Source organism: Hyperolius riggenbachi, chromosome 11 (genome assembly GCF_040937935.1).
Source record: "Hyperolius riggenbachi isolate aHypRig1 chromosome 11, aHypRig1.pri, whole genome shotgun sequence".
In the NCBI taxonomy this organism is placed as follows: Eukaryota; Metazoa; Chordata; class Amphibia; order Anura; family Hyperoliidae; genus Hyperolius; species Hyperolius riggenbachi.
This window is the reverse complement of record NC_090656.1, coordinates 58,442,681-58,459,326: the sequence shown is the minus strand read 5'-3', so window position 1 is coordinate 58,459,326 and position 16,646 is coordinate 58,442,681. Positions and strand designations below refer to the sequence as shown.

At 44.4% G+C, this 16,646-nt stretch overlaps 1 protein-coding gene across 1 annotated transcript; it reads right to left on the bottom strand.

Annotated features, from left to right (window-relative positions):
* Positions 1–2,166: 2,166 nt before the first annotated feature.
* On the bottom strand, positions 2,167–16,332 carry LOC137537807 (zinc finger MYM-type protein 1-like). Its single transcript, XM_068259767.1, has 5 exons — positions 16,176–16,332; positions 6,199–6,285; positions 4,703–4,795; positions 4,383–4,607; positions 2,167–4,103 (listed from the first exon to the last, which is right to left on the bottom strand). The coding sequence occupies exons 1-5, from the start codon at positions 16,330–16,332 to the stop codon at positions 2,167–2,169; spliced, it is 2,499 nt and encodes an 832-aa protein (XP_068115868.1).
* Between the last annotated feature and the right edge of the window lie 314 nt (positions 16,333–16,646).

Sequence of the window (16,646 nt, the reverse complement as noted above, 5' to 3'; positions counted from 1 at the left end):
CTACATCCACCTCACTCACCACTCATCTCAGCAGGCATCTAAAGCTAGATAGAATAAGCATTAATGCACTCCAGCAGTGTTAGCAGAAGCTTGAATGTAAATGTTGCAATTGCCATGCAGCAAGCAGGTCACCATTAAAAGAGCAATATGGCACGGAGCATAGCACAGAGGCAGGGAAAACAGTCCAGCAATCCACGTCTCAACATTGATTCCACTGGTAAATACTGTTAACTGTTGTGTTAGACAGCCTGGATATCACACGCACACTGCTGCCTTCGAATCAGCTTGAAAATCTCACCCAAATGCTACCAACAATGACTGCATGGATTCCTCATCTCCATCACATTATCCCTCAGAGGGTGTATTCAACATAGAACAGTTCATCTCACCATGCTTCTGGGTAAAGGGTGAAGTGCTGGTCCTGGCGTCAGGCTGTCCCACAGATTCCACAGTGTATGTCCTGCGTGAGTCTCCTGTGAGTGCTGGGGCTTCCCCAAAGATCTCCTACCCCTGCTCCCTGTGTTAAGTGGCAAGCGGTGCCGCTGGAGGAGACTGATGGCAAAAGTCTCAGAGTGATGCCTGGGTGGAGAGCGGGGCGGCGTGGCGTCCCATGCAGGCGGGTAGTTTCCCTGACGTTTCGCCGGCTTCCGGCTATACTGCGCCATTTGGGCTCCCGTTTGTCTTCGTTTTTTCCTTCCAGTACTGTACCTCCCTGAAGAAGGGCTCTTGTACATCGCCTTATCTTTGGGGAGACACCCATGTAATTTCATGTAAAAAAAATTACTTGCTGGTTGAATACAAGTAACTAAGTCAAAATTTACCACGGGTATGAATAATTATGGGCAGCACTATCTACACATACAAAATATGTATTTAGATCTACATATACACAAACACATAGTGTATACATACTTCCTACACACATATACAAACATGAGTTATGTAAATATATACACACGCATGTGTTGTGTATAAATACAGGCGTGTGTTTGTGTGTTTTTAATGCATGTGCGTGTGTGTGCGCAGGGGTGTTTCTAGCCACTTTGTCACTCCAGGCAAGAAAACCTGTGGCGCCCCCCCCCCCCCCCAGCGCCGACCCTTATTCCACCCCCACCCCCATGCCCCCACCACAAGCACACACACAAAAAAAGCTATATACTGTAATTATAAAGTTCCACAATGTATGTGTTTCCACGTTTTATATCTCCAGTAAGAGAAAAATAAATCACATTCTTGGAACAATACCTTAAGTGCAATTAAATATAATGCACAAAATTGGAATGCTTTCAAGTTTTATAACTTAAGAGATAAATAAAAATAAAGTGCTTGCAATAATAACTTAAGATCAATTAAATCTAGTGCACAAATGAACAATCTAAACATTACAAAATTTCTTGCTTAACATCAAAAAAGTAGAATATTTAAAACTGAACATGCCTGGACTTAAAAGGACATCCGAGGTGAAAATAAACTTATGAGAAAAACAATTGTATCTATCCTCCTCCTCCTAAAAAAGACTTGTTTAGATATGCCACAGTTTTCATTTATATTTAAATCTAGAGGTACAGAGTACCTAGCAAGCTTATGGTGAACCAGAAGGAGTGTGTAAGGGGCTACAATAGACTTAAAATCTAGTTTTTAAGATTTTACTGTTTCAATGTCTCTGCTCAATAACACCTTCATTGAAGTATGTCAGAGCTCAAATCTATGAATTATTGACCCTTTTTATCTCTTTCCTGCTCTCAGAAGCCATTTACTGAAAGAAAAGTATGTTATGGCTGTAATTACTAATCAGTAAGATTTATGCTATAGTCTGACCCAGTCCGACCCGGACAGAAACTGTCACTTACAAATCTGATCTTTAACTCTTTTAGGCAGAGAAAGAAAAAAAAAAGGAACACAGCATAGTTATTTGTATGCTTGGCACTGTACATACACATATCTATCTCCTCATGTCACGTCACCTCGGGTATCCTTTAAGACATAAAAAAAATTAAATACAATGCAGAACATAGGAACTTCAACTGCTTTCAAGTTTTAGAACTTCAGTAGGAGATATACACATGATGTGCTCAGAACAATAACTTAAGAATAAATATAATGCACAAATGAACAATAATGTAAACATTCAAAAAGTGCTTGCTCAATATGTAAAAGTCAGAATATTTAAAACTTAACACGCCTGGACTTTCTAGCAGCAAAATCATTAATGACATCATCAAAAGATATACTCCTAGACACATCTCTATTAATGCTCATCATAGCAAGGCCATTGAGACGTTCCTGTGACATGGTTGATCTCAAATAGTTTTTTATTAACTTCAGTTTTGAGAAACTTCTCTCTGCTGAAGCTACAGTTATGGGAGTAGTTACTGCAATTCTAAGGGCTAGCCACATGTTAGGATAGATCTCCATTAAACGTTTTTCCTGTAAAAATGCCAACAGTTCCAAGGCAGTCATGCTGGATTTAGGTAAATCTGGGAAGACTTGTAGTTCTTGTGCTAGTCCTTTCCCATCAAGGTCACAATGTCCATTGTAGGTCAGGCTGTCACTGAGCTTTGTACATTTTTCAATCTTCTCCTCAGTGGAAAGATTAGGAAAGTTTGTAAGGACTCCAAATTTTTTTTCAATTTCACCTACTGTCAGAAATCTCTCTTGCAATGATGCAATTGAAGTATCCACAACCATGTTAAAGAAAGAGACTTCCAATTGTTTTAGTGCATCTTGAATAGGCTCATCAGGAGTCTCATAGGAGAAATGGAGCTTGGTTTTTCTCAGCCTCTTTTGCTTTAGCACAGGTTCCACGTTCATCTCCTCACAAATATCCTTCGCTGAGATCTGTGCAGAAACAAATCCAGTACCTCTGTAATCAAGTAAGGAGGCTTCTGTTTTTTTCAGAAGGTCTACAGCAACATCCAACTGCATGGATTCTGACTGCATTAGCTTGCTTACAATTTGGATTTTCTGAAGAATGTCATACCATACAACAGTACAAATCAAAAACCGAAATGATCCCACTTCTTCGGCTAATGATTGCGCCTCTGCTTGCACTCCAGGATCAGAAGACGTTTCCCTCACTTGAAGAAGAGCCTCCCTAATATTTGAAGCCTGGTATTTTACAGCTTCTACACTTTCCACCCGACTCTCCCATCTTGTTTCAGACCATGATTTCAGTGTGATGGTGACCTTGCTTTTTAAAATAGTCCATCTCTGAGTAGAAGCTGAGAAAAGTTTGAAAAGATTTTGTAGGTAACCAAAATAGGCATTGGCTTCAGGAGAGTTTTTAGCTGCATCAGCAACCACTAGGTTTAATGTGTGTGCTCCACAAGGCACAAAAAATGCCCTTGGGTTGATTTCCAAGAGTCTGGCTTGCACACCTTTCCTTTTCCCTCTCATATTTGCGCCATTGTCATAGGACTGTCCTCTACAGTCTTCAAAAGAGATATTGAGATCTCCAAGTCTCTTCAGAATGAGAGATGCCAGGCCTTCACCAGTAGTTTCTTCTGCTTCAAGGAAACCCATAAAGTGCTCTTTGATTTGAAGACTTTCAAGGGCCACGATTCTAATAATCACTGACATCTGCTCCTTGTGGCTCACATCAGGTGTACAATCCAAAATGATTGCATAGTATTTAGAATCTTTTACTTCTTTCACAATAGCATCTGTAATTTTGCTTCCGATACAGTCAATCAGCTCATTCTGAATATTAGGTCCCAAATATGTAGTGTGACTGGCTCCCCTTTGCACTTCACTAAGATGCTGTTTGAGTACCGGGTCAAATTTAGCCAAAAGTTCCACTTCCTTTAGAAAGTTTCCATTGTTTGGTTGGAAAAGGATGCTTGTCTTGTCTCTCAGAGCAATATTTCGTTCTGCTAATGACTGTATAATAGCAACCAACCTTGTTAAGACTGCTCGCCATCGTTTCTTTTCAGCATCATACAGTTCCATTTGTACTTTATCTATAGTTTTCCCTTTTTGAAGACGAATCTCTAATTCCTTCCACATTGTCATATACTTGTGATGATCTGCACTGTTCTCATGGTTCTTTAATTGCTCTGCACAGTTCTTCCAATCTTGAAATCCGGCCTTGATCAGACTGAATTCTTTGTTGGAAAACAGCTTACAACAAAAGCAAAATAGTCTGTTACCCTTTTTAGAATAAATGAGCCAACTTCTTCTTATTTTTTCTCCATTTACTAGACTTCTGTGAAAGAAGTGGTGGTGGCAGGATCTGCTATCTTCTTTTCTCGGAAAAATAAATCCAGAACGAACTTGATATGGCCCACTTCTCACCAACTCATCCCTTACACTATTTGTAATGACTGGCCAATCAGCAGGGTCTAGAGGTGCTGCTCTGCTAGGATCACACACCCGTGTCTCACCATGTGCCTCTGTAGCTTTTTGAAATTCAACAAGTAACTCGTGAGAAGTGTGTTCCGTAGATATTGTATCTGCAGCCTGAAGACTTGCTGGGATTCGTGCTGTACTTGGCTGTGCTAAATGAACCTCTGCAACCACCTGCACTTCAGATCGTTTCTCAGCACTTGTCTCTGCAGTACAATGTGTGGCCTCTTGTGTTTCAGGTCTTGAGCACGATGCAGTTTCACCTGCATGAAAAAGCCAAACACTTATGTAGCATGAAATCCTTAGCATCTCTAGATATTTTACTCTAATAAAGAATATAGGGTAGAAAGTGAAGTACATGTGACCGTTACTCCAGATGATCCTTCCTCACTGGGTCCACTAGTGGGATCTGGAGCTGGTTTTGAGCGTTCCAGATACTTCTTCATGGCCTCTGTAAAGTTTTAAAAAATTTGCATTAATCTACACTTTTAAAGCACTTCAGCACAAACTTTGACACCATAATCAGTGAAGTTCATAGTAATGCACATTGGAAAACCTGAACTCTGAACATCAAGAACAATCAAAATGATTAAACACGTGCTGAATGGCCAAATTATTAGAGACACCACAGCAATGATGCCATGAAGTTTTTTAGACCAGTAGTTATCCTCTGGACACCTGAGATATTGCTTTGTTGGTTTCATAAATATTGAATCCATCTTTTTGTTACACCCATAATCATGAATCAATCCAGTTTGTTTAAATCTTCTATTATACCCATGTAGAGGCTAAACAGGTCTCTTGATACAATACGATATCTCTTGTGTCTTCATCATGTGTCACTAATGGAGCCATCAAATTTAGAGTTGGGGGTGTCTCTTGTAATCCGGGCGCACAATGTATAAAAACTTTAATTTAGAAATGCTCTATATCACATAGCACCAGGCAGCATGGTTGCAGATTTAGTCCTCAATTTCTGCAATGTACAGTCAAGCACCTCATCTTGGTCATTGGAATACTGTCCAAACCCAATGTTTGAAAAATCAAAGTTGTACTCTTTCACCAGAAGGAAATACCGTTGTATTACAATGAGACTCACAGGCATCTTCTTTTCAGTCAGACAGAAAGTTTCAGGCTGGCAAGAGAGTAACCAAGCAGCTCGGGGTGACCAAAAACCACAAGGAGAGTATAGGGGACTAAAAGGGACCAAAAGCCCTCCTACTAAAAAACAATGCTTGGTGTGCTTTGCCTTCTTAAAACAGAAGGGATTTACATTAATTTAACGCAGAATTTAAGTGCACATCTGTGGTTACCCAAATTGCAGGGCTCCTGAATACCTAAATGATCTCTTTATGCCCCTGAAGCAAGGCTAGCATCCAGAACCACTGGTGTATAGGAAGCCTATAGCTTATAGGTTTTACACAGCCATATCAACCCCACATGCAGACAGCCTGTTTCGTACTTTTGGTCCTCCTCAGTGCATGGCAGGGATTGATATAGCTGTATGGGATAGGGCTTGTAAGACTGGCAAGAGGGGATGCTTAAAATTCGACATTTAAAGTGAGAGCAACCTTAAGTTTAGTAAAGTCTCCTCCCTTAGGACACCACTCACGAGCTGCGTCAGATACAAAGTCTATTCATTCCTTTATACAGAGCCATGTTTTCCTAAAGTTTGGCAAACCTTGGTTGTTTGGGAGCTCCTACCCCCCGATATAATGTGCACTACACTGGAGCCCTGTTGCTTGACCACAGCGGCTGAGGGGTCATTACTAAACTTAAGGTGTGGTCAAATGACGGTCACCTTTAGTAACTTACAATTCTCCTAGACGCCTACTATATTTCTATATGAAATACCTCTGTATTGAAGTGCTTTTTGCTCCGCATCTTTCCTCCTTTTTTTAAATTCTGCCCCTGAAGGCTTTGATCGTTTCATGATGAAGCCTACAAAGGATGAGTGTACGAGTAATGAGTAAAAAGCTTTTGTAACAAACTGCTTCACAATATGATGTACAACGAAAGCAAAAATCTATTCCAACTCCTCATAAATTATATTATACAATTCAAGAGTTTAATGGAGTTATCAGGCAATAATACGTAAAATAGGGGCTACTTACCCGGGGCTTCATCCAGCCCCAAGCTCCCAGCATGTCAAGACAAGACAAATAACATTTATATCGCGCTTTTCTCTTGGTGGACTCAAAGCGCCAATGTCCCTCACCACAGCTCTGCCCGCAGCCATTCGCCGCCTCTGCCTCCCGGTCCGTGGTGATGACGTCAGGCCGAGGTACTGTACTACGCCTGCGCGAGCGGCGCTGTTAATCACCGCCACTTGTAACGGAGCGTACTGAGCAGGCGCAGAACCTACCTCCAGGTCGGCCTGACATCATCACCGCAGACCGGGAGGCAGAGGCGGAGCCGGCGAACGGCTGCATGCAGAACTGCGGTGAGGGACATGCTGGGAGCTTGGGGCTGGACGAAGCCCCGGGTAAGTAGTCCTTATTTTACGTATTACTGCCTGATAATTTAATAACACGCTCCAAAACTTAGCAAAGCACAACTGATCCAGGCTATTTGCAGTGAAGTTCCCATGGGATGTGCCCGGAGGGAAGACAGTAAGAAAGTCAGCAGAATACAAAGAATATAAAGCCCCTTGTGCAACTTAGGAATTTGAAAGTAACCAAACCTGAAAGCCCAAATGGCAGTCAGATATAGAATAGCACAAATACCAATGTCAGGTATCATGTCTCCTGCAAATCAAATGCAGATAACATGTTCCCCACAGATCAAATGCACATAACACATCCCCCACAGAACAAGGCAAGACATCATTACCAACATAAAACTATAAATCATGTATCATGTCCACCACAGATCAAATGCAGATAATGTTACACATGCTTTTCCACATAACAAGCCTAGAGTGAAAACATCACAATGTGACAATGATTGTCATTAGACTGTGAGCTTCTCTGAGAACAGTCAGTTATGGCCCATACTCACGAGGGAGTAAAGTGGCCTGTCGCCAGCACACGTGAGCGTGTGGGCGACAGGCCGGCGACAGCTCCTCGCCAGGTCCCTCCGCGTACACACGCGGAAGAGTGACCAGCGGTGAGGCGGAAGCTGTCGCCGACGTTCCTCCTCCCCCCGCCGGAAGCTCCGTGTTTCTCAATTGAGGTTGCTGTCGCTAGTCCGCGTACTCACGCGGACTAGCGACAGTTGCGGGGGAGGTGCAGCGGCGACTGTCGCCATGTGATTGAAAGTTTCAATCGCCTGGCGACATAAGCGACGGGCGACAGTTCGGGGTGCGCGCGCGTGGAACGGCCCATACTCACGGGCGAACTGTCGCCGCAACACGCGCGCGCCGCGTGTTGAGGCGACAAAAGTCCCTCGTGAGTATGGGCCATTAGAGACATCTCTATTCACTTTGTAGGAAGTAGATTGTGAGCTCCTCTGGGGAAGTCAGTGACATGACTATGTACTCTGTAATGTGCTGCAGAAGATGTCAGTGCTATATAAATACATAATAATAATATGGTAGGACATTAGACTAGGACTATGGTAGGATTAGATTGTGAGCTTCTCTGAGGACAGTCAGTGACATGACTATGTACTCTGTAATGTGCTGCAGAAGCTGTCCATGCTATATAAATACATAATAATAATATGGTAGGACATTACACTATGAGTATGGTAGGATTAGATTGTGAGTTCCTCTGGGGAAGTCAGTGACATGACTATGTACTCTGTAATGTGCTGCAGAAGAGGTCAGTGCTATATAAATACATAATAATAATATGGCAGCACATTATGGATGGTAGGATTAGATTGTGAGCTCCTTGGAGGACAGTCAGTGACATGAAAAGGACTCTGTAAAGTGCTGCAGAAGATGTCAGCGCTCTATAAATACATAATAATAACATGGTAGGACAATAGACTATGACTATGGTAGGGATTAGATTGTGAGCTCCTTTGAGGACAGTCAGTGACATGACTATGTACTCTGTAAAGTGCTGCAGAAGATGTCACTGCTACTATTACTTAATATGTATAAAGCACCAACATCTTCTGCAGCACTGTACAGAGTATATTGTCTTGACACTTAACTGCCTCTCAGAGGTGCTCACAATTCCTACCATAGTCACATGTCTATGTATGTATATATCGTGTAATGTTTTTATTAAGTCTAGGGCCAATTTAGGGGGAAGCCAATAAACTTATCTGTGTTTTTGGGATGTGAGAGGAAACCAGAGTGCCTGGAGGAAACCCACACAGAGGGAGAACAAGCAAACTTTGCGCAGATGGTGCCCTGGCTGGAATACAGTGAAGGGAAGCCTCAGGATTCCATTAAGGCTTCCTTCGGGTCTCTGATGACCCTCATTAGTGAGTGTGGCCCTCCAGAAGATTAGTGACAAGGCACTGTCGCTAATCATATCGGGGCCGCGCACCTCCTCTTCCTTCAGCGTGGGCTTGCACAGTAGCTGCACAAGCACACCTGCGCAGTAAGCTAAGCTGCTACTGCATGGCCGCACTGATAACTGAGGAAGAGTGCGATCCCGATGTGGCAGGGGGGCAGCATTCAACGACAGGGGACATTGGACCACTGAGGGAAGCCTGAACCCTCAATGGGATCCTGAGGCTTTCCTCTGTTCAGGTTAAAGTGGACCCACATTAAAAATACAAGATTTCAGAAATAAAATCTATTTTCTAAATTATAATAATAAATAGCAGCCTTTTTTCAGCTGCATGATGACAAATATAAAATATTTTACATTTATTGGAGGAACTCCTCCATTCCTTTCAAATTGCCGGGGCAGAATCCGGCAAACTGGTGAAGTAGGTGGTGTCCGGCAATGGAGGAATTGCTAATGGCTGCCACATGTATAACGTATAATGAAAAGAGAAGGGTGAAAAGCATGCACTGAAATGCTCATAGGCTTGAAGGAGTGTTTATTTATCTTTGTATGTGTCAGAGTGGTGCAACTAAATATTTTTAATTTAAAATAATGTTTGGTTTGGGTCCACTTTAATATCTTATTTTGAACTCGAGCTTCGGATCACTTTAAAGGATACCTTAGTCCTTAAAGGGAACCTAAATTGAAACAAAACAAAAAAAAAAAGTTTCCCTTTCTTAGGGCTTCTACCAGCCTCCTGCAGCGGCCCTGTGCCAGCGCCATCACAGATCAATTTTCTGGTTCCCCGCTGCCCCACAGTTTCGTTCTTGCTGACTGGCCAGTCAATGGTCACTGCCCACATCCTCGGTCACACTCCAGCTGCCAGAAGTGTCCTGCGCATGCACAGAACGAGAAAATCTCGTACTGCGCTTGCGCAGAACGCTCCCGGACCACGGTGATGGGAGAATATTAGAGGACGCACACAGTCAGGGCTGCGCTGGTGCAGTGTCCATCGACTGGCCAGTTGACAAGAACAAAACTAAGTGGCAGTGGGGGACCGGAGACTCGATGTATGATGGCACGGACACAGGGTGGCTGCAGGGGACTGGTAGAAGCCCCAGGAAAGTGAAACTTTTTTGTTGTTGTTTCGGTTTAGGTTCCCTTTAATGAACTCTGTAATTGATGCTGTGTGTGTGTGTGTGTGTTGGTGCACATAGGCTTATCGCACCTCCTGTGGCCCAGAGTTGGTTTATGTTCATTTGTAACAGGTCCTGTTCCTAAGTAGTGGTCGACGTAGGCGCAATATGTCCTTTCATGCAATCCTGTGGGAAGACGTAGCAGTTGCGTTTACCCTCTGACTTAGACATACTGCACTCATGTGCAGTATGCCCACTTGAGCACCTGGTGACCATGCTCCCTGCCAACCTCTAGTCCAGTGCACGCACGCCGACTAGGTCTTCCCGCAAAAATGCACGCGTCTGCGTGTCTTTGACTGAGGCTAAGATTCAGCAGCAGCAATGCTGCAGCATCACCTCAGACAGCATGATTGCTCTCTGCTGATATCATCATCAGTGGTGCTGCAGCAGCTGCGTCACTCAAACTTAGGGCCCTTTTCCACTAGCAAGTGCGATCGCAAGCGCAAATCACCTGCGCTTGTGATCATGCAAGCTACTTTTTTCCACTGTCCGCGTTCCGCCATCGGGAATGTAACACGATCATGACAAGAATCGCGCTGGCCGGCGATCGTATTTCTGCAAAAATCAAACCAACGATCGAAGCGGCATAGTGGAAAATGAGCACCACAATTTACATGCGGTGCTCTAGCGCCTAGAAAAACTGCTGCAATCCTCTTTTTGAATTGGATCACAGCCAGTGGAAAAGGGCCCTGACAACTCTGCTCACAGTGCCCAGCACAGCTTGCCCAATGCCCACCTACACCTAGTGACAGTCTGTCGGACTCTGTCCAACTCACAACTAGAGATGGCCTGAAACCGTTCGCCGGGCGAATCTGGGCCCTGTACTACTTCCGGGTCACTATGACCTGGAGTAGTACGCCTGCGTGGCCCGGCGGTGCGTGTCCTAGTATCGCTCTCCTGTTGCTGGGCACTCTCTGCGCATGAGCGTGATGTCCCTCATGACGTCACGCACATGCGCAGAAAGTGCCCAGCAACAGGAGAGCGATACTAGGACGCGCACCGCCAGCGTACTACTCCGGGTCATTGTGACCCGCAAGTAGTACAGGCAGGGCCCAGATGTTCGCCAGCATCTCTGCTCAGCCCCCCCCCCCCCTCAGATCTCAGGGCCAGCCAGGGGAGAGTGGGGCATATAATATCAAGAGAGGGGGAACGCCACTCACTATGAGGGTCTCCCCTCTGCTGCTCTGCAGACACTGTGCAGCATGTGTGTCTCCCTCCCTCCGAGTCCTGCCCAGGCCCACACAGCAGCAGGCATGCTATATGCCTGATTGCCTGTATTATTTAACATCCATGACCCATCCATCCCATTCCCAGGACAGGAGCCACTGCCTGCGGTGATATGGGCGACGGGGGGGGCGGGGGGGGGGGTCGGGTCGGCGGAATTAGGCTGCCAGGATCAGGATGCATATACAAAAATTATCAAGAGAAGCTGATCTGCACTCACTGTCTTCTGCTGCTGCCTGCTCTGCAGATTTGTGCGTGCAGGTGTAGTAGTTAGCCGGCGTTGGTCCCTGACTCCCTGGCTGCGTCACACACGGTGCCTTCAACTAAGCACGTGTGACAGGCGGGGGCGGAGTTAGGGGCGGCGCCGACGAGTAAACAAACCAGCGTGCAGCGGCTGCCTGCACGCTTTACACAGAGAGCGAGCGCCGGGGAGAGGGGGCGGACCAGTAGGCGGCGGCAGGGGTGTTTCTAGCCACCGCATTCGCACAAAAACTAATGTGCGTGCCGTGCAGCGTGCTGCTTGCTCGGAGCCGGAGGAGAGGAGAGGAAGGGGGCGGACCAGTAGGCGGCGCCGGGCACAGGCTGAGCTGCCTGTCACAGCCGGCGCCGACCTGGCTGGCTGCAGAAGAGAGGAAAAAAAAAAAAAACAAAAAACACGCACAGAGAGAGCGCCCACTTCCACCCAGGGCGCCATAGGCAAAAATTTATAGTTGCCTAGTGACTCAGACGGCCGTGTGTGTGTGTGTGTGTGTGTGTGTGTGTGTGTGTGTGTGTGTGTGTGTGTGTGTGTGTGTGTGTGTGTGTGTGTGTGTGTGTGTGTGTGTGTGTGTGTGTGTGTGTGTGTGTGTGTGTGTTTTGTGTTTAATGTGTGTGTATATACAGTGGTGTGAAAAACTATTTGCCCCCTTCCTGATTTCTTATTCTTTTGCATGTTTGTCACACTAAAATGTTTCTGCTCATCAAAAACCGTTAACTATTAGTCAAAGATAACATAATTGAACACAAAATGCAGTTTTAAATGATGGTTTTTATTATTTAGTGAGAAAAATAACTCAAAACCTACATGGCCCTGTGTGAAAAAGAACCTAATGAACCTAATAACTGGTTGGGCCACCCTTAGCAGCAATAACTGCAATCAAGCGTTTGTGATAACTTGCAACACGTCTTTTACAGCACTCTGGAGGAATTTTGGCCCACTCATCTTTGCAGAATTGTTGTAATTCAGCTTTATTTGAGGGTTTTGTAGCATGAACCGCCTTTTTAAGGTCATGCCACAACATCTCAATAGGATTCAGGTCAGGACTTTGACTAGGCCACTCCAAAGTCTTCATTTTGTTTTTCTTCAGCCATTCAGAGGTGGATTTGCTGGTGTGTTTTGGGTCATTGTCCTGCTGCAGCACCCAAGATCGCTTCAGCTTGAGTTGACAAACAGATGGATGAATTCATGGTTCCATCTATCACAGCAAGCCTTCCAGGTCCTGAAGCAGCAAAACAACCCCAGACCACCACACTACCACCACCATATTTTACTGTTGGTATGATGTTCTTTTGCTGAAATGCTGTGCTACTTCTACGCCAGATGTAACGGGACACGCACCTTCCAAAAAGGTCAACTTTTGTCTCGTCGTTCCACAAGGTATTTTCCCAAAAGTCTTGCCAATCATTGAGATTTTTTTTTTAGCAAAATTGAGAGGAGCCTTAATGTTCTTTTTGCTTAAAAGTGGTTTGCGCCTTGAATATCTGCCATGCAGACCGTTTTTGCCCAGTCTCTTTCTTATGGTGGAGTCATGAACAATGACCTTAATTGAGGCAAGTGAGGCCTGCAGTTCTTTAGATGTTGTCCTGGGGTCTTTTGTGGCCTCTCGGATGAGTTTTCTCTGCGCTCTTGGGGTAATTTTGGTCGGCCAGCCACTCCTGGGAAGGTTCATCACTGTTCCATGTTTTTGCCATTTGTGGATAATGGCTCTCACTGTGGTTCGCTGGAGTCCCAAAGCTTTAGAAATGGCTTTATAACCTTTACCAGACTGATAGATCTCAATTACAGTACTTTGTTCTCATTTGTTCCTGAATTTCTTTGGATCTTGGCATGATGTCTAGCTTTTGAGGTGCTTTTGGTCTACTTCTCTGTGTCAGATAGCTCCTATTTAAGTGATTTCTTGATTGAAACAGGTGTGGCAGTAATCAGGCCTGGGGGTGACTACAGAAATTGAACTCAGCTGTGACAAACCACAGTTAAATTATTTTTTTAACAAGGGGGGCAATCACTTTTTCACACAGGGCCATGTAGGTTTTGAGTTTTTTTCTCACTAAACAATAAAAACCATCATTTAAAACTGCATTTTGTGTTCAATTATGTTATCTTTGACTAATAGTTAAAGAGAACCCGAGGTGTGTTTAAAGAATGTTATCTGCATACAGAGAGCTGGATCTGCCTATACAGCCCAGCCTATGTTGCTATCCCAAACCCCCCTAAGGTCCCCCTGCACTCTGCAATTCCTCATAAATCACAGCCGTGCTGTGAGGCTGTGTTTACATCTGTAGTGTCAGTCTCAGCTGCTCCCCCGCCTCCTGCATAGCTCCGGTCCCTGCCCCCGTCCCTTCCCTCCAATCAGCAGGGAGGGAAGGGATGCAGGCGGGGACTGGAGTTCTGCAGGAGGCGGGGAGAGCAGCAGACTGACACTATAGAGATAAACACAGCCAGCTCTGACAAGCTGTTTGTCAGCAGCGTGGCTGTGATTTATGAGGGATTGCAGAGTGCAGGGGGACCTTAGGGGGGTTTGGGATAGCAACAAACGCTGGGCTGTATAGGCAGATCCAGCCTCTGTATGCAGATAATATTCTTCAAACCCACCTCGGGTTCTCTTTAACGGTTTTTGATGAGCAGAAACATTTAAGTGTGACAAACATGCAAAAGAATAAGAAATCAGGAAGGGGGCAAATAGTTTGTGTGTGTGTGTTTGGTGTGTGTGGTGTGTGGTGTGTGGTGTGTGGTTATATATATATTTTTTAATATGTTGGCATTTTATAAAATAATCTTACACATTTACATATACAGTGGTGTGAAAAACTATTTGCCCCCTTCCTGATTTCTTATTCTTTTGCATGTTTGTCACACTTAAATGTTTCTGCTCATCAAAAAACGTTAACTATTAGTCAAAGATAACATAATTGAACACAAAATGCAGTTTTAAATGATGGTTTTTTTTATTTAGTCAGAAAAAAAACCTCAAAACCTACATGGTCCTGTGTGAAAAAGTGATTGCCCCCCTTGTTAAAAAAAATAACTTAACTGTGGTTTATCACACCTGAGTTCAATTTCTGTAGTCACTCCCAGGCCTGATTACTGCCACACCTGTTTCAATCAAGAAATCACTTAAATAGGAGCTATCTGACACAGAGAAGTAGACCAAAAGCACCTCAAAAGCTAGACATCATGCCAAGATCCAAAGAAATTCAGGAACAAATGAGAACAAAAGTACTGTAATTGAGATCTATCAGTCTAGTAAAGGGTATAAAGCCATTTCTAAAGCTTTGGGACTCCAGCGAACCACAGTGAGAGCCATTATCCACAAATGGCAGAAACATGGAACAGTGATGAACCTTCCCAGGAGTGGCTGGCCGACCAAAATTACCCCAAGAGCGCAGAAAAAAAGTCATCCGAGAGGCCACAAAAGACCTCAGGACAACATCTAAAGAACTGCAGGCCTCACTTGCCTCAATTAAGGTCAGTGTTCACGACTCCACCATAAGAAAGAGACTGGGCAAAAACGGCCTGCATGGCAGATATCCAAGGCGCAAACCACTTTTAAGCAAAAAGAACCTTAAGGGTCGTCTCAATTTTGCTAAAAAAATCTCAATGATTGCCAAGACTTTTGGGAAAATACCTTGTGGACCGATGAGACAAAAGTTTAACTTTTTGGAAGGTGCGTGTCCCGTTATATCTGGCGTAGAAGTAACACAGCATTTCAGCAAAAGAACATCATACCAACAGTAAAATATGGTGGTGGTAGTGTGATGGTCTGGGGTTGTTTTGCTGCTTCAGGACCTGGAAGGCTTGCTGTGATAGATGGAACCATGAATGCTACTGTCTACCAAAAAATCCTGAAGGAGAATGTCCGGCCATCTGTTCGTCAACTCAACTGAAGCGATCTTGGGTTTTGCAGCAGGACAATGACCCAAAACACACCAGCAAATCCACCTCTGAATGGCTGAAGAAAAACAAAATGAAGACTTTGGAGTGGCCTAGTCAAAGTCCTGACCTGAATCCTATTGAGATGTTGTGGCATGACCTTAAAAAGGCGGTTCATGCTACAAAACCCTCAAATAAAGCTGAATTACAACAATTCTGCAAAGATGAGTGGGCCAAAATTCCTCCAGAGTGCTGTAAAAGACGTGTTGCAAGTTATCGCAAACGCTTGATTGCAGTTATTGCTGCTAAGGGTGGCCCAACCAGTTATTAGGTTCAGGGGGCAATTTCTTTCTCACGCAGGGCCATGTAGGTTTTGAGTTTTTTTTCTCACTAAATAATAAAAACTCATCATTTAAAACTGCATTTTGTGTTCAATTATGTTATCTTTGACTAATAGTTAACGGTTTTTGATGAGCAGAAACATTTAAGTGTGACAAACATGCAAAAGAATAAGAAATCAGGAAGGGGGCAAATAGTTTTTCACACCACTGTATACAAACACATACATATACATATACACAGTAGTGTACTAAAGTTCAGGGCAGGTGTGAAAAAAAATTCTGTCAAAGAATGCTTTTATAAACGCAAGTATTTATTTTCATCATTCAACAAAAAATAAAAATGCAGTGAATGAACAGATTAAATCTTTATCAATATTTCGTGTGACCAGGGCTGTGGAGTCGGAGTGGAGGAGTCGGAGCAATTTTGGGCACCCGGAGTCGGAGTTGGAGTCAGAGTCGTGGTTTCAGAAACTGAGGAGTCGGAGTTGGAGTCGGAAGATTTTTGTACCGACTCCACAGCCCTGGGTGTGACCATACTTTGCAAGCGTACCTAGAAGAATTGATGCCGTTTTGAAGGCACACAGTTTTTGAAGGAACTCAGCCGGTAGGTTGTTGCAGATATCTGGGAGAATTAACCACAGGTCTTCTGTGGATGTTGGCTTCCTCACATCCTTCTGTCTCTTCATGTAATCCCAGACACGCTCCATGTGGAGATCAGGGCTTGATTCACTAACCGGCGCTAAGCCGACTAGTGTGCCTTATCACTTAGTGGGCACAAACTACAGCGCTAAGCTTATCTGAGGTTAGTGTGCCTTATCTGAGGTTAGTGCACCTTATCTGAGGTTAGTGCACCTTAAGTAGCTTTGTGCACACTAAGGCTGCTTAGCTGTAACGCTCCCCCAACGCACAGCAATGTAACACAAGTGGGCTGTTCACACAGCCCACGTTGCGTTGCATGTAACGCTGCACGTTCTGCCGAAAGTGCAGCATGCTACGGCGTTAGAGCGGCTATAGCCGCGCT

Bases quoted from the DNA above. Each gene is read 5' to 3' on its own strand.
- LOC137537807 (XM_068259767.1), bottom strand. From the start codon at position 16,332: ATGGAGCGTGTCTGGGATTACATGAAGAGACAGAAGGATGTGAGGAAG. The intron at 4,796-6,198 runs GTATTTCATATA...AAAACTTTACAG, and splicing joins AAAAGCACTTCAATACAGAG to AGGCCATGAAGAAGTATCTG. The intron at 4,608-4,702 runs GTACTTCACTTT...TTTTTCATGCAG, and splicing joins ATCTGGAGTAACGGTCACAT to GTGAAACTGCATCGTGCTCA.